At 36.7% G+C, this 23218-nt stretch overlaps 3 protein-coding genes across 5 annotated transcripts in view; 1 reads left to right on the top strand and 2 right to left on the bottom strand.

The window, feature by feature from the left end:
- Positions 1-1099, bottom strand: part of brf1a (BRF1 general transcription factor IIIB subunit a) — a 44402-nt gene extending 43303 nt beyond the window's left edge. Inside the window, exon 1 of one of the 2 annotated variants that reach the window (XM_079634582.1) lies at positions 820-1099. The gene's annotated coding sequence lies outside the window, so the exon portion shown is untranslated. The remainder of the gene's footprint in view (positions 1-819) is intronic. The other variant, XM_079634583.1, reaches the window with a different exon arrangement.
- LOC307010154 (V-set domain-containing T-cell activation inhibitor 1-like) lies at positions 524-20699 on the top strand. Of its 2 annotated transcripts, none has more exons than XM_079634589.1 (4): positions 524-650; positions 11121-11468; positions 17305-17580; positions 19126-20340. In XM_079634589.1, the coding sequence occupies exons 1-4, from the start codon at positions 602-604 to the stop codon at positions 19260-19262; spliced, it is 810 nt and encodes a 269-aa protein (XP_079490715.1). In that variant the 5' UTR covers positions 524-601; the 3' UTR covers positions 19263-20340. The 2 variants fall into 2 exon arrangements, with proteins under 2 accessions (XP_079490715.1, XP_079490716.1); XM_079634590.1 differs by lacking the exon at positions 524-650 and adding an exon at positions 6511-7102 and having other exon boundaries at positions 19126-20699.
- Positions 20208-23169, bottom strand: LOC307010158 (V-set domain-containing T-cell activation inhibitor 1-like). The gene is made up of 3 exons (XM_079634595.1): positions 23112-23169; positions 22219-22344; positions 20208-21896 (listed from the first exon to the last, which is right to left on the bottom strand). Exons 1-3 carry the CDS (start codon positions 23146-23148, stop codon positions 21598-21600), a joined length of 462 nt encoding a protein of 153 aa, XP_079490721.1. The 5' UTR covers positions 23149-23169; the 3' UTR covers positions 20208-21597.
- Between the last annotated feature and the right edge of the window lie 49 nt (positions 23170-23218).

Raw genomic sequence — 23218 nt, 5'->3', positions numbered from 1 at the left:
ATTCTTTCTCCCCTCTCAGTGACACACCTGAATGAAAGGCTCATTATGCAGGTCATTGTCTTCTCAGGTGTAAATCAGAGCATTATTCATGATCATTCACACACTCAGTTAATACTGTGTAGAATAAAAGACATGTTGCCAATTTCAAAGAAAATAAATATTCTCAAGATATATTTTTTATAATACACTTAATAATAATTATTGATATTTTAGTTATGTTTTTTTTATCATTTGTTTTGGCCTCAATACAGTGACATTATAAAAGCCATTTGTTTTATTTTGGAAGCAACATCTCTATAATTTCACACTTAATATTTTTTAAGATATAAAAACATATATAAAAATATACAGTAGCCATTATATTTTAGGCTACTGAAGTGATTGCCATATGAAGGGGTCCTTGGGTTAAAAAAAGTTTTAAAAACACCTGTGTTATATAATAATGCAGTGTCACTTTTGGCTTGACTGGTCTAAAAAACCATACTGAATTGTGATTTTTAAAGTGGCGCAGCAGCGCCGCTGTGAGGGCGCCAAGTGAACTGCGCTTCCAACAAGCCCACGTTGCAGCAGACATCCCCGGCGATTTAAACGCCCAGAGTCCATGTCAAACAGATCGGATCCTAAATTAATACGATTCTTGAGGGGTCACGGTAAGGGACTCTCTTCTAATCAGTGTCATGCAATCAGCAACGTTGCAACGTGACAATCTGCTTACTACAAGCTAATCTGGAATTCCCCAAAACCGTCGAATAACCGCTACAATCTGTGCCGATGTCGGCTGATGAATGATTTAGATTGAAAAGAAGACGTAACTGTTACCTCGAGCAGCTGGAAGATAACGAATCGCAGGCTTCACCTGTCTGATCCAGCGAGACCTTAAAGGCCCTTCAGTTTCTGTCTGTCGGGTGACAACTGTGTGTTCTTGGTCTTCAGTCGTTTTACAGACTGTATCACTGACTTATTGACCAAAAGATGCCACGTGTTTCTCTACATGACAAACCGGCAAATTGAGACTCCACTATCCAAAAAACACAGTAAGCCACATGTTTCCAGTCAGCGTGCGATGCGGCTCATACCAATATGAGCATCGAGGAGGGGTGTCATAACTGCTCGCGTCCATTATAAAATACTGTGAGAGACAACGGCGCCGTATTAAAACACTGTTTTTCTTTTTTAATGATTTAGTAATTTAAAAAAATGTTAAATAAAAAAGTATATGATTTATAAGATTTAATAGCTTGGTGACTAATGGATGGTTTTCCCCCTGTCTGAAACGCTCTTATTAGACTGACGTAACATGTAAACGTAGCGTGCAAGTTTGTTGTGTTCAATATAATTCAGCTGAAAATGCCCATCATGAGCAGAGTATAATACTAAAGATGCACAATTAATAGAATGAAATAGAATAAACTATTTACAAATGTGCATAAATATACAGTGGCTTGCGAAAGTATTCAAAAACCTTAATTTTCAACTTTTATGTTGCTGCCTTATTTAAACTACTTCAAATTACTTTTTTTCACATTAATCTACACTCCAATACACAACAGATTTGTGATAGCTTTGCAAACTTAGTTGTACTTTTTTTATATATATATAAAATAATTACTTTGCATAAGTATTCATACCCTTTTCTGGTATGTATATCAGAGCAAAAACCAAGCCATGAGGTCAAAGGAACTGCCTGTAGATCTCAGAGACAGGATTGTGTCAAGATCTGGGGAAGACTACAAAAAAAAAAAAAAAAACATTCTGTTGTATTGAAGATCCACAAAAGCAAGTATCCTCCACAATCCGAAGTTTGGAACAACCAGGACTCTTTAGACCTGACCTCCTGGCCAAACTGAGCAATCGATGGAGAAGGGCCTAGAGTGATGACGAAGAAGCTGATACCAATCTGTGCTTAATGGCAGAGTGCAAGCCTCTCCTTGCAAAAAAGCACCTGAAGGACTCTTTCGGACAGTGAGAAAACAATATTCTCTGGTCTGATGAACCTCAGTTCCAAGCATCATGTATGGAGGAAACTATGCACTGCTCATTACGTGTAGTATCATTACGTGTAGTATCATTACGTGGAGCGTGTAGTATGGATGTGGGGAAAAAGTAATTTAAAGTAGTTTAACATATGGCAGCAACATAACAAAATGTGACTTTCGTAAGGCACCATATACACACACACACAAATTTTTCATTTTGATCTCTATTATAGCTTGTAACAATCTTGAAACTTTGTAATAGGCTTATATTTCTGATGTGTGGATGTAACTGTTTTGGTAAATTGCTTAGGTGTATTTCTTATTTGTCATTTGGATAAAAGCATCTATTAAGTGAATAAATGTAAGCTAAATTAATGCAAATGTGCAATTACTCTCTTTTAGAGATGTCTTTAATCTGAAATGTTTGAGTCTCTGAGGAATGTCAGTCAAGTCTGAGTCTTCATTATCCTTACAAAATACCAATAAAAGTTTGCCATTGTAAATATTGATACTCCAAAACATTCGTACACTTCAAAGATACTTAATTTAGATCTATTCAAACCTGCATATTTTCAAGTTCATAAAGATTTGAACGACATACTCTGTCCTACAACGACTACGAACACATTTCCTATCATGCATGTATGCCTTTGAAAGAGGATTGGGCCAATCAGAGTAGGCTATATATGGGGTGAAGCGAGCGATAGAATCTGTCTGTAGCCTGCACGACTTCAACTTAAGCCCACTTCGCGTTGCTCACTGTTTTTGACCACTTGAAGCAGCACTAAACAAGTTACCACGAGATCATCGGTGTATGACATCAAATTACCATGAGAGCGATTAGAGAACAGTTCTGTATGCTTTTGAATCGCTCTTATCAATTATTTGGCCCACCTCAAATAGACTGTGGAGCAAGCACTAATATATCCCTTTGGAATTAGGCTTTATGTCTACATTTTTTATATTTTTGATACTTATACTTTTCATGTTGTATTGTATGCCTGATTTGCTGATGATTCATTTTTGACATAACACTAATGAACAGCTAAATGCACCGCTGTCAAACACATCTTATAATACTTTTGAGACAAATTAACTACAAGCACTCATCATCATCTAAATCTTTTAATTGAAGGGCAACACAATGAGGGTTTATGCAAACCCAATTTATATGTTCTGGCACTAATTTTGTCTATAGAAAATCAGATCGTGCCTCCAGCCGCATAAAACAGTCCATGCTGCAGTATCCTGCAAAATAATTTTCAGAGTAGAATCCTTGTAGTTTTCCTCTTTGTCCACATCCCCAGCATCCTTCACAGTCTTTGTACATAGAATTGCATTGAATGCAACGGGAGATTGGATACAGAGTTATGTAGGTCCTTCTACGCTCCTCTGAAAAGGAGTTCCAGTTTACCACACCTGATGACAAAAGAAGAGAAAGGTTCATGTGTAAAACATGTTCAGATTTTTCTTTTTTTTTATACGAAACCTGGTAGCAGTGTTTCCTCAGTATGCATATTAGTAGTGGTGTGCCACCACAGCAAGACAAATGTGAAATAAAATAAGCACTTATTGCCTTAAACAAAACAAAGCATTAGTCTGTAGAAATGAATGTTATATTATGATGATTAAAATAATTTTAGTACTAGAACCTTGACTTGAATGATTCAACCTTGACTTGAATCATAAAATGTAGAATCGTCACTCAAAAGCTTGAGCAAGTCTGGGGAACACGACTAACATCATTACAAACAATCTGAGCAAGTCTGAGGAACACAACTTCCAGCAAACATCTTCCTTTAGAAACCTTAAGATGTTTCGATAAGGTCCGTGTGCAAAGCCTTGTCCACTGACTGAATATTAGGAATCCAGGAACATAACCTCTCTATTAAGTGGCTTGATAACCTACAGGGAAAATAGTCTTGGAAATGTGTCAACAAGTCTTCACCATTACTCCACAGATAAAGTCAATTCACCTTTGGCTAAGCCACACCCTAGAATGTAGATTGACCTATCACAGCGCAGCCAAGAACGAGCTCCCACACAGAGGTCTGACTTTTTCACAGCGCTCCATTGACTTTAGTATACACAGGCGTCTCATATTTTTGGTCTCGGCAGGCTATTACCGTCGTAGTTTTATAAAAAATATGGTTAAACGTTGTGCCTGGGGCATTTGTAACACAGATACGCGTTTCCCAGAGAGGTTGGAGGGGGGATTCCATTTTTTTTCCCTTCCCAAAACCGAAGTCAAATCCTGACAAGTGTCGTTTTTGGATTAAACTGTGTGGACGTCCTCACAGTCAGCTAAACCCCTCAAGGATCAACAAGCACACTTTTGTGTGTGTTTGTCTCTAAGATAAATTTAGATTTTAACCTTAGTGAAGTTAGACAGTTTTATGCTGTTTTAGGTTATGATTTCGGTTATCTACCCTAATTGTTGATACGCTAGCACACGCTGCTAATAAATACAAGCGTAATTTTACGCTTTATAAAAGTTTGATAAAATTTCAGCTGGAAGAGCTGTCACAGCATAAGCCATGTTGATACCAAACCAGAGCCCGGATGAAGTTGACGGACGTAGCAACAGTAACTAAGGGGGGCGGGGCTTAGCCAAAGGTGAATTGCAACCAGGATTACAAAAGACTAAAAAGAAAGCCCACATACAACTTAAATGTGTTAGCTTTTTACCGTATGAATCCTCCTTTCCATGAGTGTGATTTTGCAATAAATACTAAAAATTCACTTACACACAGCAGAGAGTGCCCTGGGGTCCATATGGGGAAAATCAGGGCATTTCTTTCTTTTAACTTAAACAAGAAAGAAAATATTGTAAAAACTTAGCTCTGACTTTTAACTCTTATTTTATCCATTATTTATTATTTATTATCTTTATTTTTATTACGTTTTAAATTACATTTGAAGCTCCTTTTGCATTTCCTCCATGTTGCATGACCTTAAAGTGTTTTTTATATTGTTGTTGTTTTATTAGATCATCAACTCCAGAAACAATACCAAAATGTGTTGCTAGTTTGCTACTATGAGAATGACTTATACACTTCAATTTAAACGGTTATCTCGGAAAAATATTAGGCTTGTTTGAGATGAGCAAAATCTGCGCAGATCCGATCATCGGTGATCAGCGCGATAGGCATGCCGTTTAGAAATGTGTCCGAGTGCAGTCCGCCTTGCTCTGATGTCATGCTGACGTATGTAAAAAAAACCTCTGGCGAGCAAGCCGCACGTGTCGGATTCTGCAGTCGAGCGCAGTTGCTCTCCTCCGACTGCGCTGATAAAAAGCACGATGGAAAACGACTTGCGGACGACACAGCTTAACCCCTTAAGCGGCACCCCCTTTTTTTAAATTGACATGAAAATGCACATTCCGAACTTAAATGGTTGTAATTCAAGAATGCGTTGGAATATATATGTAAGATTGGTCTTGTTTTAAAGAAGACATTTGCCAGATTTTTGTAGAAGTGAAATAAATTAAGAAAGTAAAACAGAAAAAAAGTTATAGAAGTTTGAGTTTATGAAAATGTACAATGATAAAAAAAATGTATTATTCATATTTTATATAAAATATATATTTTCAAAACCTGGAGGACTCTAAAAATGCAAAAAAATCAAAGCCAAAAATCTGAAAAAGTTGTGTTTCAAATTTTAGGTTGATATCTCAAAAAATAAGCTTTCAGTAGGGTAAGATTTTGTTTGGGCGCAGTACCAAACTTTTTCACTAGTTGACATTACTGCCCATATAAGGGCGCCTCCATTTCCATATGTTGTTTGGGTGATCTGAACCATTATTTTGTACAATTTTCATACAATTTCTGAAGTAGACATCCTATTCAGAAGTATAGGATGGTTTGGCAAAAGTTTGGCAGATTTTGAAATGAATTCAACCTCTAAAGAAACACAAAAAGAACACGTATGTGCATTATAGATCACAAATGGTGAATCCAAATTTTTTTCTTTATATTTAATATATATAATATATTTAATCTATCTTTTGAACTCTTGGCATGAAAACAAACTGAGGTTTCTACCATTCTTTCATGATCTTTCATGTTCATCAGTGATCACTATTTCAATATAAAGATCTGAACGGATCTTTCGTACTCATAGGAGTATGAAAATATTCTTGTTGCAAATTGATAAATTACGGCTCCTCTGTGATTTATTTTGAAAATCAGTCCGTATGCCAATATAAGGGATGCTCATTGGTTTAAACAACCGTGATGTATTGTTCTCTTTTAAAATGTTTGAATTTAAAACTCTGATTTCGTGTTTTTATGTCTATTAAAAAAGTATGAGTATTGCTAAACTCTCTGACAGAGTGATCTATGTATGGGTTATTTGATTGTTGTCATATTTATGATTTTTTTTTATAAAACATATGTAATTAAAGTAAAAATTATTGATAAACAAGTCTTTGGTGTGTACTTAAATAACAAGAACTTTGAGTGTGTGGTTCATTTTATTTATTTTCTTATAAAAGCAACAGAACTTAAATTGCATCCAGTTTATTAGCAACACCGTGCACGAGCGTGAATCCTGCGATATCCCCCTTTGATCTCGTTGGTGTCTGATCCACTACCAGAAGAGAGAACTGTCCGGCTTGCCTGCACTTTTTTCAATCCTCCCCTCACTGCAGCCGCCTACTCAAGTAGCCTACTCTCGCATACATTTCAGGCGAGGCAAGGCGCATCGGGCGCATCCATAGGGGCGCATCTCAAACAAGCTATAGTATCCATCTCGTGCGGTTCTGTGTGATTTGGACAACTTCGAGTTACGCCCACTTCAAGTTACGCGGCGCCCACTTTCTATTACGCTCCTCTTGCAGTCCGCACTCCGCAGCAGACTGACACACCCATTCTCAGTAGCACGCGGGGCTGCTGCCAGGTCACAGGTGTAGTTGTTGGAAGCTTTGTAACTTGCAGGGGAATGGAAGCATATCTGCAAAGGGAATTTGATATACTTTGCTTGAGCTTCTAACTATGGCTTGAGATATCACGTAAACCAGAGTAGCTTTATGAATACATTTTATTTCGGACTTGCATGTGATCATGTTCCTGACCCTTCGACGATGCTTTGGCTGCTTTTGTGCTTCGCGGATGCTCTTGTTGTGGGTAAGACTTACATTTAATAACTATAAATCGCAGGGCGTTCTAATAAAGGCGTCTAATGTGATATGTTTGTCACATACTTTTATGCATAACATTTAAAAGCAAGTAAATTAACTTTAGAAAAAAACGTTTAGATAGCCTACTCGTGCTTTCTTTGTGGGTGAAAAAGCGCCAATGATCAATTTTTTTTAATGATCAGTTTTACTCCATGAATATTGAAATATATTGTGTTTTCTCACTCTTTGATTTCATAATTACATTTTTTTTTTAAAAAGAGTATATTTTTAAGTACACTTAAACTAATACTAACACTAACACCTATACTAATATCAATGTAGTAGAAGATACTACTTCAATTCAAATGTACTACTTTATTATTCATACTACTTGAGACTAAATTGGCCCCATAGATATTATATAGAGACTGGCCCACTTTTCAGTGTATGCAAGTATACTTTTAAGTATACTTTAATAAGTGTAACAGTAGTAAACTTAGTACACAACTAGTTTACAACTTACATTTTTCGTTTGTACTGCAACTATACTAAAAGTGAACTTAAGTTATAGGTAGCATATACTGATAGTCAAATACTTGTCGCATATTTTTTTAGTTTATAAAAGTACACTTTGAAGTTACTCTCAGTTAACTACTAGTTAAGTAGCCTAGTTTTATACTGCAAATATACTTGCAAGTTTTTTTTAAGGGAACATAACATCATACTTAGTTTACTATGTATATATTATTTTTGCACTTTAAGTATACTATTATGTTTCTATTTAGTTATTATTATTTTTATTCTTAAAATATACCCTTAACTGTACTTTAACTGCATTTTGAAAACATTTTATTCTAGCTTCATGTTACTTTATATCAACACTTGGATGTGGGTAAATGTAATTGTTTTTAAAAATTCAACAAAAAGCTGTCATATTTTTGTCAAAGACTACTACTTCCAAATCAGATTCAGAACGATGATCAAAACATAGATGGAGTAGATCAAGTCCATCAACACCCCTAAAGCTTCACAATCATTAACCCTTCCTGGGTCGACATTTCATTCAGTAACGTTAGCCTATATGCTGTTTAATGTTTGAGGATGGCGTTATTTTACATTTTATTTGCGTAAACAATCTTCTATCGCTTGATTCTGCTTCTCCTGTGTTTTGATCTGGAGATTTTGGTGGGGAAAGACTGAGTTAAAGGATAATTCCGGTATTTAACACCTTGAGTCTATATTGTAGTTTGTTTTGGATGAACAAGAGTGGTGGACAACATTTTTTTGACAATGGTTCCTCTCTCGAGTTTTTGACTATAAAAGAATTGGCCATGGACCCATTTAACATTGGAGTCAATGGGGCATGTCCGAAAATGTCATTAAAACAACCTTTAACATTAGTTTTCAAAACTGTGCAACTCACCGAGTGGTTAGTGATGTTAGTTGATGTTCCAGAAACAAAAAGTGTTGCGAAATACAGTTTCTGTCGTGTTTTATTCGTCATTTTGTAAAATCCCATTGAATTCTGTTGAAGGACTGAGTGCTCGTTAATATAAATGCGCTACCGGAAACGGAAAGGGGGCTGTTTACATTTGGTCGATGTAGTCTTTTTGCTCGCTTCCGTTTCTCATAAGGCTAGCGAGCAGAGCAACTGTGCTCCGGGAGAGTAAGCGAAATAAACAAACAAAACCTTCATTAATTGTTACTTGTAATATGAAGTTGAACTCGACTGTGACCGTGAGTGTCCCGCGAGACATAAACATCGGTTATCGCCATCAAGTGGTCGGGAGTGTGCTAACGCTTCAGATTCAAATATTGAGCGGAAGTTACACGGTTGTGAAGTGTCTGAAAAAATAGTTCCACTATAGCAAAATAAACGGATTGGAATCATATATTGCGACGATATATTGTTTATAATCATCAACGAACACCACTAACCACTCGGTGAGTTTAACAGTTTTGTAAACGAACATTATTGGCTGTTTTAATGACATTTTCGGACATGCCCATTGACTCCAATGTTAAATGGGTCCATGGCCAATTCTATTAGTCAAAAACTCGAGAGAGGAACCATTGTCAAAAAAAATTTGTCCACCACTCTTGTTCATCCAAAACAAACTACAATATAGACTCAAGGTGTTAAATACCGGAATTATCCTTTAAGAATAAGATTTAAAGTAAATTCCTATGTACATTTCCACTGGACAAGCCTACAAAAAAATTCAGATACTCACAATTAGGAACATATCTTTTTATTTATATTCAATATTTTCAAACAATGTAAGTTTATGAGACAGTGTAAAACTATGTGAAAAAAGTATTTAATAGGCTACTAATTTTAAAGAGTAAACAAACAACTACAAGCCAAGCATACTTGGAATACTTAATCTCGATCAAAAGATAATTATAGGCCAATATACTTAGGCTTTTCTGTCAGTATAAGTCAAGTATACTTAAAGTGCAATTTTAAAGGGTTAGTTCACCCAAAAATGAAAATAATGTCATTAATGACTCACCCTCATGTCGTTCTAAGCCCGTAAGACCTCCGTTCATCTTCGGAACACAGTTTAAGATATTTTAGATTTAGTCTGAGAGCTTTCTGTCCCTCCATTGAAAATGTATATACGGTATACTGTCCATGTCCAGAAAGGTAATATAAACATCATCAAAGTAGTCCATGTGACATCAGTGGGTTAGTTAGAAGTTTTTGAAGCATCGAAAATACTTTTTGGTCCAAAAATAACACAAAATAAGACTTTATTCAGCATTGTATTCTCTCCCGGGTTTTACGGGCTTAGAACGACATGAGGGTGAGTCATTAATGACATTATTTTCATTTTTGGGTGAACTAACCCTTTAAGTATATTTCTGAGAAATACATAAAAAGTAGACTGATAGTATACTTTTCTTATTTTTAGTTTAAAAGAAGTATACAAAGCACACTTCTTTCTTTCAAACTTCTTTTTCGTAAGGGCACACAAGGCCACAGAAGTGTTTTTTCACAAAATTTGGTTTTGTGATGCTATGTGTTTCAGTCCTTGTCCTGAAAAATTACAGGGGTAGCCTAAATAGAAATAACATTATATTATTTATTTATAATGGCTAGGTTAAAAACATATATTATATTATGTATAGTTTGTGATATTAGCTCACTTTTCGACAAAGCTCAGTTGGCTTTTATTATTTGAGAAATAATAACTTGTGTTAAAGTTATGCAAATGGTTAATTATTTGTATGACTACATCACAAAGAGTCAAGTCTTGTAAAAGCATTAGATTGAAAACATTGAAATTTCATAAGTAAATAATAGAAACGCATTTGTTAAGGTAAAGCATGTACTCACTATACTATTAATTACAAGAAGAAAAAACTGGGTGTGTGACAGGCTGTGGAAAAGATTTCTTTTTGCTTTACAGTGGTATTACGTTTTTAGTACTTCTCCTGAAAATTACAGTGTAGCCTAAATATAAAGAAGGTCTATAACTAAGTCAGTGCGATTAAAGACTGCACATCAAAACATACTAAAATCCCAAATATAGACTGAATTTCTTGACAGATGAATATGTAAAATACTTTAGTCTAGTAAATGGTTATTCTTTCTTCTACTAAACAGACTTGATCACTTGACTTTTATTTACATTTTTTATTCCTTTACAACTTACGGTCCTCCCATTAAATAGATACAAATTTGAATTTCAAATTAGATGAACAAGAAAGCACACCAAACTCTTACCATTGGTTGATGCTTGTACAGAGTTGAGTCCAAGGTATTTCAAGACTGCATAAAGCATCATTCTTAAATCGTTTTTTTCCAGTGACATTTAAATATGAAATATTTCATTATATTATATATAGTTGCTAGCGAATGGCTTAAGACTGCACATTCCTTCAAAATATGAAGGAGAACTTGATTTCTCATGATAATAAGAAACTAAATCCAAATCCCTTTGAACTAAATCTTTGGATTACCCAGCAGTGTTTGGATTACCAAGCAACTCTAAATTCTACTTACTGCCTCTTTCCAGCCTCATTTGAAGTGATTGTACCTGATAAGCATCTGCTGGCAATCCGGGGTGGTTCAGCTGTACTGGGCTGTGAGTTCACACCTGATCCTGATCTCTCCAACTTGGTGGTTACCTGGCAACGATCGGAGGACTCACAGGTTGTCCACAGTTTCTATTATCAGCAGGACCAATTGAAGAAACAGAGTCCAGAATTCCACAATCGGACGTCATTATTTATTTCAGAGCTTCATAAAGGAAATGCCTCTCTTAGAATTGCAGAAGTTGGACCAAAGGATGCAGGCCTGTACCTGTGCATAGTGAGCAATGCAAAGGGAACAGGAAAAGCCTTGATGACAGTGATCTATGGAGGTATGTAATGTATGATGAATATTGGAGTGAATGTGTTGTACAATGTCTCCAGAATCTTTTTTTAGGGGCCAAGCACTGAAGGTGCGGGCACCTATTGTATCTGTTCTGGTTCTTATTCTGCTTCTTTTTAGGGGCCAAGCACTGAAAGTGCGGGCACCTATTGTATCTGTTCCCGTTCTTATTCTTCTTCTTTTTCTTCCGACTGGGCGTCTATGGCAGCCCATAGAAGCGTATGCGGGAAAGTTGTTTTGGTTTGACATTCTGATAGAGGACAGTCCCAACATCAAATACACCAATTTTGGTGTTTCTAACTCATTCCCTCTAGCGCCACCACCTGTCCAAAGTTTCAGAAATTGTATGCTAATAACTTTTGAACCGTAAGGCCTATCAACAAAATTATTTTTTCCTCTGATTCCTGAGCTCATGGCGATTCGATTGCACCCTATGACGTCATTTTCCGTCATAATAGTTTTCCCGCCATTTTGAATTTTCCGAAAAACCTACTTTTTCGAACTCCTCCTAGGCCGTTGCTCCGAATTTCACGAAAATTGAACCAGATCATCTCCAGACCATGACGACAAAAAGTTATGGAATTCAAGTTGATTTGTCAAACCGTTCACGAATACCACGCAATTTAATTTTACGTTGCGCTTGCAAAAACAGACGTAAGGCTGTATCTCCACAACGTTTTATCGGATTCAGACCAAATTTGGTACATGTCATCACAAGCATGACCTGAGGCTACATGCTGCGTTTCGGCGCAGCGCCACCTACTGGTCCGGAGATATGAATAATTTATTATTTTGCTTATAACTTCTGAACGGTTTGTCCAAAAATCACAAAAGTGGTCTCGTTAGATTCAGGGCGTCATACTGAGTTGACTGATATCCAATTTTCCCATATCGGCCATTTTGGCTGTCGGCCATTTTGAATGATGTGCTAAAATGCTGTATTTTATGAACGCATGAACGTATCGTTACGAAACTCAGTATGGGTCATCAGTACAATGCCCTAAAGGTACTCAAAAGATTATGAGACAGCGCCACCTTTTGGTCAAAAGTTATAATGAAATTTCCAAAAATTCTAATAACTTTTGAATAAATTTGCCTATAGTAATGACACTCATCTCAATAGATTCCTTGGGTTATGCTGAAAACATAACATAGATACCAATTTTGCCATAGTCAGCCAAACTTCCTGTCCGCCATCTTTATTTTCTTTTAAAACCTACTTTTTCGAACTCCTCCTAGACCGAACGTCCGATTTTCACCAAAATCGGATCGTGTCATCTCCAGACCGTGCCGAGTAAAAGTTATGGATTTCGTGTCGATAGACGAAACCGTTTTCGTATACCGCAGTGTCAAAGTTGAGGCATGATGCCAAAATGACTATTCAGGCTTTATATCTGCAATGCCTTGACATATTGACACCAAACTTTGTATGTGTCATTGTCACTTCACTCTGACCACATCACATCAGTTTCGTAACTGCGCCACGTATTGGTCGAAAGTGATAATCATATTTTTAGTTATTGTATGTGATTTTTCAACCATTTTGCCAAAATTCATCTTCAAATGTCTTTAATTGCTCCTTGCTGCAGTTTGTCTCACACTTTCAGCCATGTAGGCATATCTCGTCGTCTGCTTTTGCGCTTGGCCCCGTAATGGCTGCTGAACGACAACGCATGAACGACAAACTGCGCCACCTATTGGTCGAAGGTGATAATCATATTTTTAGTTATTGTATGTGATTTTTCAACCATTTTGCCAAAATTCATCTTTAAATGTCTTCAATTGATCCTTGCTGCAGTTGGTCTCACACTCCCAGCCACTTTGGCATGTCTTGTCGTCTTGCTTGCGCTTGGCCCCGTAATGGCTGCTTGCAGCTATATTTATTAGGGGCCAAGCACTGAAAGTGCGGAGGCACCTATTGTTTTTGTTGGCGTTCTTATTATTATTCTTCTTCCGTTTCTTCTTCTTCCGCCATTGAAGTCTATGGCAGCCCTATGAACCGCTTGCGGGAAAGTTGATTTTATTTGACATTCTGATAGAGGACAGTCCCAACATTAAATACACCAATTTTGGTGTCTCCAACTCATTCCCTCTAGCGCCACCAGCTGTCCAAAGTTTCACTCATATTTATGCTAATAACTTTTGAACCACAAGGGCTAGAAACAAAATTCTTTTTTCCTCTGATTCCTGAGCTCACGACGATTCGATTGCACCCTATGACGTCATTTTCCGTCATAATAGTTTTCCCGCCATTTTGAATTTTCCAAAAAACCTACTTTTTCGAACTCCTCCTAGGCCGTTGCTCCGAATTTCACGAAAATTGAACCAGATCAACTCCAGACCATGACGACAAAAAGTTATGGAATTCAAGTTGATTCGAATTACCGTTCTCGAATACCGCGCAAATAAATTTTACGTAGCGCTTGCAAAAACAGACGTAAGGCCGTATCTCCACAACGCTTTATCGGATTCAGACCAAATTTGGTACATGTCATCACAAGCATGACCTGATGCTACATGCTGCGTTTCGGCGCAGCGCCACCTACTGGTCCGGAGATATGAAGAATTTATATTTTTGCTTATAACTTCTGAACGGTTTGTCCAAAAATCACAAAAGTGGTCTCGTTAGATTCAGGGCATCGTGCTGAGTCGACTGATATCCAATTTTCCCATATCGGCCATTTTGGCTGTCGGCCATTTTGTATTATGTGCTAAAATGCTGTATTTTATGAACGCATGAACGTATCGTTACGAAACTCAGTATGGGTCATCAGTACAACGCCCTAAAAGTACTCAAAAATTTATGAGACAGCGCCACCTTTTGGTCAAAAGTTATAATGAAATTTCCAAAAATGCTAATAACTTTTGAATAAATTTGCCTATAGTAATGACACTGATCTCAATAGATTCCTTGGGTTATGCTGAAAACATAGATACCAATTTTGCCATAGTCAATCAAAGTTCCTGTCCGCCATCTTTATTTTCTTTTAAAACCTACTTTTTCGAACTCCTCCTAGACCGAACGTCCGATTTTCACCAAAATCGGATCGTGTCATCTCCAGACTGTGCCGAGTAAAAGTTATGGATTTCGTGTCGATAGACAAAACCGTTTTCGTATACCGCAGTGGCAAAGTTGAGGCATGATGCCAAAATGACTATTCAGGCTTTATATCTGCAATGCCTTGACATATTGACACCAAACTTTGTATGTGTCATTGTCACTTCACTCTGACCACATCACATCAGTTTCGTAACTGCGCCACCTATTGGTCGAAAGTGATAATCATATTTTTAGTTATTGTATGTGATTTTTCAACCATTTTGCCAAAATTCATCTTCAAATGTCTTTAATTGCTCCTTGCTGCAGTGGGTCTCACACTCCCAGCCACTTTGGCATGTCTTGTCGTCTTGCTTGCGCTTGGCCCCGGTGATTGCTGCTTGCAGCTATATTTCTTTTTCTTTTTCTTCCGACTGGGCGTCTATGGCAGCCTATAGAACCGTTTGCGGGAAACTTATGAAAATTGGCATAGTGATAGAGGACAGCCTGAACTATCAACATAGCGAATTTGGAGTCTCCAACTCATTCCCTCTAGCGCCACCAGCTGTCCAAAGTTTCACTCATGTTTATGCTAATAACTTTTGAACCACAAGGGCTAGAAACAAAATTATTTTTTCCTCTGATTCCTGAGCTCATGACGATTCGACTGCACCCTATGACGTCATTTTCCGTCATAATAGTTTTCCCGCCATTTTGAATTTTCCGAAAAACCTACTTTTTCGAACTCCTCCTAGGCCGTTGCTCCGAATTTCACGAAAATTGAACCAGATCATCTCCAGACCATGCCGACAAAAAGTTATGGAAATCAAGTTGATTCGAATAACCGTTCTCGAAAACCGCGCAAATAAATTTTACGTAGCGCTTGCGAAAACAGACGTAAGGCTGTATCTCCACAACGCTTTATCGGATTCAGACCAAATTTGGTACATGTCATCACAAGCATGACTTGAGGCTACATGCTGTCCAAAAATCACAAAAGTGGTCTCGTTAGATTCAGGGCGTCGTGCTGAGTTGACTGATATCCAATTTTCCCATATCGGCCATTTTGGCTGTCGGCCATTTTGAATTATGTGCTAAAATGCTGTATTTTATGAACGCATGAACGTATCGTTACGAAACTCAGTATGGGTCATCAGTACAAGGCCCTAAAGGTACTCAAAATATTATGAGACAGCGCCACCTTTTGGTCAAAAGTTATAATGAAATTTCCAAAAATGCTAATAACTTTTGAATAAATTTGCCTATAGTAATGACACTGATCTCAATAGATTCCTTGGGTTATGCTGAAAACATAGATACCAATTTTGCCATAGTCAGCCAAACTTCCTGTCCGCCATCTTTATTTTCTTTTAAAACCTACTTTTTCAAACTCCTCCTAGACCGAACGTCCGATTTTTACCAAAATCGGATCGTGTCATCTCCAGACCGTGCCGAGTAAAAGTTATGGATTTCGTGTCGATAGACGAAACCGTTTTCGTATACCGCAGTGGCAAAGTTGAGGCATGATGCCAAAATGACTATTCAGGCTTTATATCTGCAATGCCTTGACATATTGACACCAAACTTTGTAAGTGTCATTGTCACTTCACTCTGACCACATCACATCAGTTTCGTAACTGCGCCACCTATTGGTCGAAAGTGATAATCATATTTTTAGTTATTGTATGTGATTTTTCAACCATTTTGCCAAAATTCATCTTTAAATGTCTTCAATTGCTCCTTGCTGCAGTTGGTCTCTCACTTCCAGCCACTTTGGCATGTCTTGTCGTCTTGCTTGCGCTTGGCCCCGGTGATTGCTGCTTGCAGCTATATTTTAAAAATGGTTTCAGAAAAGTAATTCCAGTGATTAATGTAAGTTTTGGAACTGAGAACTGGTTCCTATTCCGAATCAGTTCCATTGAAAAATTTATATATATATATATATATATATCTCGTGAGCTTAGAATTATAAGGTTCTATCTCCGTTTAGGGTAGTTCTGAGATATTGAGCATTAAAGTTTTTACATCCCAACTGGCAAAACTGTTACAAAAACTATTAATAACTACTAACAAAATATTTTTTTTACAAAAATAACACCACACAGGCATTAATAAACACCTAATGGATCAGATTATGTCAAAAACTAAATTTCGACCAAAAGTGGAGATATAACCTTATAATTCTAAGCTCACAATATATTTATACTGTATATATATAACTGAATGATGTTGCGTTAACTGTTCCTGCATATGCATTCTTCCATCTATGTGGACGGATCACTGTACGAAAATGCTCAGTGATTCCTGTACTTTTCTTTAACACTGCTACTGAATTTAAAGTATTTCCTGAATTTACTGTCCAGTGTAGTCCAATTGACAAAATAATCATTTGTGATTCAAAAGCGTACAGCTCGGTTTTTATGAATTGGTTAATTTTCATTTGATACAGAGTAAACCTAAACAAATTAGCTATTCATCTTCCAGTTTCATTTTATCGTTAAGTTTATTTTTGTTTGAGGATTAGGTATCCTGAGAATTGAGAATGTCAGCAGTGGCTTTGCTGTGTTTCATGCCGTATCATGTTTCAGGTTTCCCATGGTCATGAAAAGCCTTAAAAATATAAAAAGTGTGATTTCCAGTGAACAGTGTCCTAGTTATGCTTTGCTGTAAAATACATTGTATAAGCTAGAAATGACTTTAGTGATAAAAACAATCAATATTCTTTTTTTACATTTTACTTCAGTATATTTAAAAAAAAAAGACAGCTGATTATGTGTTTCTTTCTCAGCTCTTTACTCTGAGCCCAGGTTAAGCATCCATGTGAACTCCACAACTGTGACAGTGCAGTTTGAGACGGAGGGATTCCCTACACCCGAGGTGATCTGGCTGGACGAACATGGCCAAAACCTCAACTATCACCTGGAGCTCCACGACCAGACAGAAGATGGGCTTTATTTAGTTAAGAGCAGCTATGAGGCCCAGAAGACGACGGTTAATGTCACATTTACACTAAAGAACCACCTCCTGAACCAGAACCTTCAGAGACCCGTGTTCCTCAGCTATGGTATGACTTTCTGTGTGCAAAGTGTGTGTGAGGAGGTGGCGGTTAGAGGAATGTCATCCGTTACTGTATGCATTTAAGGCATGTTTGACTTGTCTCAAGTGATTTGTTGGCATAATTTTCACGCTATTTAACAACACAGGACTCCTTTGTCTACATTAGTTTGGATTTCCACAGCACAAATAAATAAGGAAATAGTAGTACAGTGATTCAATTGATTCATCTACAGACTTGACTTTTCCAGTTATAAAACTGATGTAAGACCATTGGAATTGCATAGCTGATAAAAACTTGATGTATGAGAAAGGTGTGTAAAGCGGTTTATGTGAGTCATAGAGGTGATACCGCATAATTGCGCACTTTTGCCTAATGTAGAAGAACCCAAATTACACTACATTTATCTAAGTATTATGTGTCATTTAAAGAGGCGTGGATGTTGGTAAATAAGCTAAAGTGCTGTTTACTGAGATGATTCATTTTGGCTGCACCCATTATTCAATTAGGTAATTAACAGCTATTTAAAAGTATTTCAAGAGAATGATTCAGTGTTTTTTAAATGGTTTTCAAATGGTTTGGTACCCAAGTATAAGTTGTTCATGGATCAGCACACCTATCAACCAATAATATTTAAAGGTTAGGTTTAGGGTTAGCCTAAGGGTTATTGATTTGAACTCATTTCCATCTGATTTAACCCCTAGTGGGTAGGTTTAGGGATTGGCCTATTGAAGTCACACCAACAGAACACATTTTAAATGTCTCCCTTTTCTGACTCATCAATTTGAGCTGTTGGAGTCTGTACTACCAGCTGATGTGTTGGATCTGGTTTGTTTGATTAGTAGGAGTTTGAAATGTGTACTGTTGGGCTACGTCCACATAAAAACATTTGAAATGGCATCTTTTTCTCTACACATTGTACATCCGTCCACACGAAGACAAACTTTTATCATGTGAAAGGGATCATATCTTTTGAAATGCATGCACAGTAAGGTGGACAAGTAAGTGTGGACATTATTTTCAAATATCTGGATTACTGTGGGTGTAGCATTGGTGGGTTTCCAGGAACAGGGTTTGGAAACATTAATTATAGCAGTGGGTTTTCCCTAAAATATCATTAAAGTCTTTCAACGGAAGCATTTTGTCTTGGAATCCTGGAATTCCTGGAAACATGGAATCCTTTTGCCACTTTATTGGCAAACACCATGTTTTTTTAATGGTCTCAATTTCCTTTATCGTAAGACTAATCTCTACCTTTTTACATGAGTGGCCTGTTTTTCCCTTGTCAAATATTTGGGCAGCCTCCGTAACCTAGTTACAAACATTAGTGGAGCTCCAGAGAATTTCTACTTTAACGGACATACATTTCTAAAGGTTAACTAGTGGACACAACACAGTAGGTGGCATACTTTTTTTTTTATATTTTTTATATTTTTATTTTTATATTGTGAGATAGAATGTAGGCTATAATATCCATCTCAATCTGGATTTAACAGTGCATTTGACACGTTCTGAACAACTACCACATTAACAAAGCTTCTTGTTTTGTTTCAGATAAGGATACAACTGCAAATCAAGGCACCATCGCTCTTGTCCTGTCCGTGGTTTGCTTTTTTCTGGTCATTGCTATAATTTGGTTTGTGCGTAGACGAAACAAGCAGAAACCTTCAGCTGTGAACCATGTCAATTAATGATTCCTGTGGAAGCTGTGCCTAATGTTTTGCATGCATGTTTCGATTTGTTGCATTGCTGTGCTCATACCTGTACATCACTGGTCATGTGAAACACAAGCAGAACAAATCTCTGTTCAGTGTACATACAATTTACACACATTCCAACAAAAAAGAGACTGTTAGAGGGAGTTTATGGGTGTGCCGAAAGTAATTCCTTTGTATTCACTGCTTATTTATTTTTATGTTGTGTATTTGTATGTTGTATTGTTTATGTTTTTGTGATAAATCTGTCATATGAAATTTAACAAGGGGAATTTCAAATACATATTTAAGATTTTAACTACTGCAATAATCATGATTATGTACGGTATAATAGACAATTGAGTTAATATTGTGCTTACCTTGACATAAATAATACACTAAACTTCTGCATATTTTGATTTTTGTACAGGATACTATAGCAGTAATGCAAATATGGAGCATTTACCTTTTGTGTAACATGCAAGAGCTGGCTCAGACAGTCATGTTTATGCCATCCATTCATTACAAACCCAAGCCAAACATCATTACACACAATCTAACCGTTGCACTCTGTCCTTCCGCCTTTCAGTAATAAGCATCTAGATTTCCTTTAAACCCAGTGTTTACTTTATCAACTGTCCACCTTTTAAGGGATTTTTTTTTGGTGTTGTCATTGTTGACACAGTAATAGATAAGTCTCTAATCTATGGACTTCTGAGCAACTAGCAATAAAGGAGGATACTGCCAAATTGAACTGTTTTACGCAAGACTGCATAATCATGGACCATAAATAATATTTGTGGTTTTAAGGGTTTGTGAGGATGATAACATTGCTAAAATTCCCACAAGCTTTTCTGCAATTTTATTCTCATTAAATATGTGTTGCTTAGCAGATCTCTTTCCAGGCAGCTCAATGGAAGGCAATATATTACGGAAAGCTGAAAAGGTTCAAAGGTAGGGTTTTATTGTTTTTTTTTTTATCGTAAAAGCATCACAACAGCAAAAAGAATTACGCTTATTATTGACAGAGAAATTATTGCTGCCATCTTCGAGCTTCTGCCTCCAGCCTCATTTGAAAAAAGAAAAAGAAAAAGAAATGATACAAACAGAATTCTGCTGTAAAGCAGCTCTAAAAAGACAACAGTGTCATTGTTCAGCTGAAGTCAGTTCAGTGTTGATCCAGTTCAGTTCAATAACTGCAAAGTTAATCAATTCTGAAATTATAGTTCAATTCCGCTATAAAGCATCTGGAGAAATCAGTGATGTCATCATCATTTCAGTTCGCTTAGTGTCAGTGCAATCAAATCAATAATATTACTGGATATAAAGCATCAATTCTACCTCAAACCATAATTAATTATTATTATTATTAAAATGGATTAAGAGGATTTAGGACCAAATTGAAATTCAGATTATTTCAGATAATACAAGTAGAAGAAAAAATCCAAAGAAAATAAAAAATGATATGATACATTTAATAAATGTTGTTTATTCAGTCCTATTCTTACCTCGGAAAAAGTTTTCTTGTGTTTTTGGTTGAGTTGCTTTAACTAAATGTGATCGTGATATTTGCATTCAAATCAATGACACAAAGTAACTTGAACAACAGTTACTGCTCAAACTAGGTTTTCAAACCGAACTAGTTGTACTAGTTGACTGTGTATTGTGTGTAACATAATCATCGTGACTAACCTGATGCTGAGAGCTGCTTTTTCCCACACACTATTTTTTTAGAAGAAATCACAACAACCCAGCATCTGTTCTTTAATTTCATCTGACTTTTTTCTCACTGCTGGTTGAGCAAGTAAAACGTGTGTTAAAACACTATGGGCTGATCAATGTTGCATTTCTTTTTTGTCTTGGTTGAAAGGAAAAACTTGGTTCAAAGAAAAGACATTGAGATAATTTCCTCCATTTCTGGTTGTCGTTGTGAAAGAGTGATTAAGATAACAGATCTAAGTTTATTATCTGATGTCAACTGTTTCTAGCAAAACTGGTTTAAAAATATACTGTTTCATTCTTTAATTATGAGATGATGTGAGAAGTGTTTTTTTCCCATGACAGTCAATGGACTATTATTCTTATTAAAATAAACATGACCTCATGCTGAACATGTGCCTGCAGAATTGGAATGAATTCACAAAGCCTCTCACATGTCATGTACTAGCACTTAATTCAATGTCACTTTCACAGAGACTGTGAACATCTTATTATATACAGCCTACGTTCATTATGGATAAATCATGGCTATTATACGTCCATTTTCATGGTGAGTAGGTCTCACTATTTAACTTCACTAACCCCAGTGAATACTTTCTGACATGCACTTAGTTCAGAGTGAAAGAGGGTCTTTACCATAGCTGAGGAACACGGGTCTCTGAAGGTTCTGGTTCAGGAGGTGGTTCTTTAGTGTAAATGTGACATTAACCGTCGGCTTCTGAGCCTCATAGCTGCTCTTAACTAAATAAAGCCCATCTTCTGTCTGGTCGTGGAGCTCCAGGTGATAGTTGAGGTTCTGGCCATCTTCGTTCAGCCAGATGACCTCAGGTTTGGGGAATCCCTCCGTCTCAAACTGCACTGTCACAGTTGTGGAGTTCACATGGATGTTAAACCTAGGTTCAGAGTAAAGGGCTAAGAAACACAGAGAGTGAGTTTAGTATCCTCAGGAAGCAAAGATACACCAACAGTAACTTTTAGTCGTTTTAAAAACCTCCTAAAGAATGTCCTTTTCTCCATAATTCTGTACTTAATACGCTGTCTTATATGTATTACAGTTACAGGCATTTGACTATACAAATCTACACATATTCAAATAGGCTACAGATAATTGTATATAAGATATATGCGTATCAGTTAACATACTGAAGTCACCATTGAAGTTCAAAACGTTCTTTTGTTTTCCAAGCTTTAATAATAACAAAAATAATTTCTGTTTATTGTAAGTACAGCATACCCCCGTAGTCCAGCTCTATCTGGGCTTTTCCCGTTCCTTTAGCATTGCTCACTAGGCACGGGTACTGACCCACATCCTTAGGTCCAACTGAATTTATTCTAAGGGTGGCATTTCCTTTACCAAGCTCTGAAATAAACAATGATGTCCGATTATGGTATTCTGGACTCTGGCGGTCCAGTTGGTCCTGTTGATAATAGAAGCTGTGGACAACACGTGAGTCCCGTTGCCAGGTAAGCACCAGGCTAGACAGGTCAGGATCTGGAGTGAACTCTCAGCCTAGTACAGGTGGACGACCCCGGATCGCCACCAAAAACCTGTCAGGAACATTCACCCTAAAAGAGGCTAAAAGAATGTGGTCTGACTTTAAGTTTAATGTAAGATTTGTTCTCATTTACAAAAACTAAAAAAATGTTGTAGCTTGTATTCAGGGTTGAATCACTATCATGACCACCAGCAGCCTACATTAAATGATACAAACACCAACAACAGCATGCCACTTAATGGGATCTCACTCAAGGGATTCACTCTAACATAGTTAATAAATAAACACACAACTTTTAATATCTCGACATCAATAATCAGATGACAAAAATTGTATCTTTATAGTGCAGATAGAGTAAGGCTAAATATACTGCCGTTTACATCCCCTAATACGAATACCACATTTAAAAACAAACATTATGAACATTGTTTAATATTGGTATGCATAGCCTAATGAAAAATAATGAATCCAAGGTTTAATCTAATTACTATGCTACCAGATGCAACTGCTTGAAAACTAATGGTGAAATGACTCTCTGTAATAATGATTTAGCCTACTTGTCAAATTAATGATTGTAAGGTTCATAATAAGTATACGTTAAAACATACGATTATAAATAAGCTTTTCTTACCAGCCCCGATTATCCACGCGCAACATAAAAGAAACATATTTGAGATGAGAGTGAGACCGAGATCAGTTTTTTTTTTTTTTTTTTTTTTGTAGCAACACGTGTCACGA

The sequence above is a fragment of the Phoxinus phoxinus genome, assembly GCF_949152265.1.
Source record: "Phoxinus phoxinus genome assembly, chromosome: 14".
Lineage (NCBI taxonomy): Eukaryota > Metazoa > Chordata > Actinopteri > Cypriniformes > Leuciscidae > Phoxinus > Phoxinus phoxinus.
The sequence above is the reverse complement of the archived record's forward strand: the minus strand, read 5'-3'. Positions and strand labels throughout refer to the sequence as shown.

Coding starts and splice junctions, on each gene's coding strand:
- LOC307010154 (XM_079634590.1), top strand. CDS start 7,006: ATGAATACATTTTATTTCGGACTTGCATGTGATCATGTTCCTGACCCT. Junction 7,103..11,120: donor CGCGGATGCTCTTGTTGTGG/GTAAGACTTACA, acceptor GCCTCTTTCCAG/CCTCATTTGAAGTGATTGTA. Junction 17,581..19,125: donor ACCCGTGTTCCTCAGCTATG/GTATGACTTTCT, acceptor GTTTTGTTTCAG/ATAAGGATACAACTGCAAAT.
- LOC307010158 (XM_079634595.1), bottom strand. CDS start 23,148: ATGTTTCTTTTATGTTGCGCGTGGATAATCGGGGCTG. Junction 22,345..23,111: donor CGCGTGGATAATCGGGGCTG/GTAAGAAAAGCT, acceptor TGTTTATTTCAG/AGCTTGGTAAAGGAAATGCC. Junction 21,897..22,218: donor GATAGAGCTGGACTACGGGG/GTATGCTGTACT, acceptor TGTGTTTCTTAG/CCCTTTACTCTGAACCTAGG.